This window comes from Penaeus japonicus, unplaced genomic scaffold (genome assembly GCF_977035675.1).
Source record: "Penaeus japonicus unplaced genomic scaffold, GWHDUDI00000001_assembly GWHDUDI00000038, whole genome shotgun sequence".
Taxonomy (NCBI): Eukaryota; Metazoa; Arthropoda; class Malacostraca; order Decapoda; family Penaeidae; genus Penaeus; species Penaeus japonicus.
Window position 1 is genome coordinate 3,615,068 of NW_028234440.1, and position 2,500 is coordinate 3,617,567.

The window sequence follows — 2,500 nt, forward strand, 5'->3', positions numbered from 1 at the left end:
AATGTAAGGAAAATGGGGATTTAAAAAGTGCTTTGCTAAAGAGACGTTTCCACAACTACCATGCAAGATAAATATTATTGAGAGAGAAAAAAAAAAACATGTGAAGCACTCGAGAAATTAGGAAGACGAAGGTACACGATAAAAACCACCACGAATAATATTAATTCAAACGTCATCGTGTACATCTGGTTTTATAAATTTGATCAGCTCTCAGCATACTTAACGACCTGGGTACAGTGAGACATAAAAGTTAATCTCATTATTCATGCTCCGAGATTCAATAAGTAAGAGCATTTGAAGACGTGTAGAACGTGACCTCAAAGGAAAAGAGAGACTTACATAAACACGTCTTGAAAGAATGTCCATCACTGGTGTATTTAGAAAAGGAACTTCTCTCCATCGGATTTCAGAGCTGCAGAGATGCTTCGCTCTTTTGGGAAGTTTCGTAGTCTTCCTGTTGGTGTTAGCAATAGTGAAACATTTTATGTAATAGTTATCATATTCCTGTGGTGTATTTCTAATTCAATTTGGCCTGATTTGTTTTTGTTTCTGTGCAATTCAAATTTATCAATTACTTATTCCTTGTGATTTTTTTCTTAGTTATTCTTATCGATATCGCAATTGTACACGGTTGATAACATTGCACAAAACAGAAAAAAATGTTTCTTGGAATATCTCTATTACTGCTAAACCTTCACAGCAGATTAACGTCAGCCGTTTGTGACACTGCGTGAGGAATGGTGTACTTTCTACTCTCATTTTCCCTTTTGCTCTGGGGCAGTGTTAAGTCGCACTGCGTTCACGAATATTGAAAAATCCCAATATATATATTTTTTATGCGTTTGTTTTCTAAAAAAAAAAAAAAAAAAAAAAATATATATATATATATATATATATATATATATATATATATATATATATATATATACATACATACATATATATATGACTGCGTACAATTTCATTATCAAATTCTTAACCTTTATTATCAACACTATCTTCATAATTATTAACACTACTATTGATCATTCAATACTTATATTGGTGTCTCCTTAAGAAATAATTCTTACATCTATACCTTTCTGTTGTTTCCTCTTGAATTAAAAATTTCTCACGGGGTTAAGTAAGTTAAGTTACTTTTTAAGTTTCTTTTTTTATTAAAGGCATAAAAAAATAGGATCTATCACATTGTATACACAGACACACAAAGAGTATATATAGAGGGGCGCCGACCCCATTCATCGCCTTATCCTGAGTCCCTTGGACCGCTTCTGCACGACCTCGGTGCACTTGACCATCCAGCTGTGCACTTCCCTCACGCGCTCGGCGAAGTGCTTCACGAACAGCGGATTGCCCAGAGGATCCGGCAGCCTCTCGGCCAGCGGCTCGTTCTCCTTCAGGAACATCACCAAGAGGTTGTGGGGCTCTGGGTGATTGGCTAATCCAAGGACCGCCTCCATCGTCGACCTCCTGAAGAGGCACATGGATCGGAGTGCGCGGTTGTGGAAGCTCTGGAACCTGGAAGCTTGGGCGGGGTCGGAGGAGGCGGCGTACAGGAGGCTGTAGGCGTCCATCAGACCGGACTCGTTGTCCAGAAGCCACAGGGCGTCTGTCGCCTCACTCCGAACCTGGCAGGGAATAAGGTGCGTTTACTTTTTTCGACTTTTTCTTTATTAGATCTCGCCGATGGACAAGACTAATTGCTGCATTAGGCAGTAAAAGAAAAAAGAAAATGTTATTAAGTAAAATCCAGTCCTACAAAGCCCTACAGGAACTAAGTCTAAGAGGAATATCAACATGATTCCTCCTCCAGGCTTACCAGGTTATGGATGGTGCCACTGAGGACCTGCGGCCGGCCTTCCTTTTCGGCCGCGTCCTGCATGTAGGCCAGACGGTCGTAGTTCCCCGTCAGATAGTCAAACACCAGCAGGTCACTCCACTGCACCAGCTGAGCCAGCTCCCTCTCTGACAGCATCTTCAGACTGGTGTCTCGTGATTTCGTTGCTCCGCCCACGGCTTGCGGGTATAGACGATACCCAACGGAGGGCATGTGCTTCCCTGCCACTTCTAGAGGTCCCATGGGATACTCGTCTCCAAGGATGCTTACAGGGATGTCCTTCAAGAGGGCGTCCAGTAATATGGTGGGCATGCGATCTCTGTTGGTTTCATGGCGGGCTTTACTTATAGTCATACTAGACTAGATAATATAATCTGATCGACTGCAGTCGTATAAGAACATTCCTTATATTAAGATATGAATATCCGGAACTGATGTCCAAAAACAAATAAATCCACACTTAAAGATGCCTTATTTTAGATACATTATATGAAAAAACGGGTTTCTGGCAAAGGTTCGCTCTACCAAATTTGACTCCCCTAATTATTATAAAGGATTATTATGAATTCCCATGGCACTTGCCTGACCAGCCGTTCGACCCAGGGCGTGAGAACAACCACAGGGGCGTCCCCCCAGCCCGCCCGCGACATCTCGGAGGCGACG

General features: G+C 41.8%; 1 protein-coding gene across 1 annotated transcript in view; it reads right to left on the bottom strand.

Annotated features, from left to right (window-relative positions):
- Positions 1–1,137: 1,137 nt before the first annotated feature.
- LOC122267049 (extracellular serine/threonine protein kinase four-jointed) overlaps positions 1,138–2,500 on the bottom strand; it is a 16,772-nt gene continuing 15,409 nt past the window's right edge. The window contains exons 3-5 of the mRNA XM_043037022.2: positions 2,420–2,500; positions 1,820–2,156; positions 1,138–1,628 (exon numbers count right to left, since the gene is read on the bottom strand). The exon at positions 2,420–2,500 is cut by the window's right edge and continues 120 nt beyond it. Of these exons, the coding sequence (XP_042892956.2) occupies positions 1,239–1,628; positions 1,820–2,156; positions 2,420–2,500 (808 nt within the window). The 3' untranslated portion in view covers positions 1,138–1,238. The remainder of the gene's footprint in view (positions 1,629–1,819; positions 2,157–2,419) is intronic.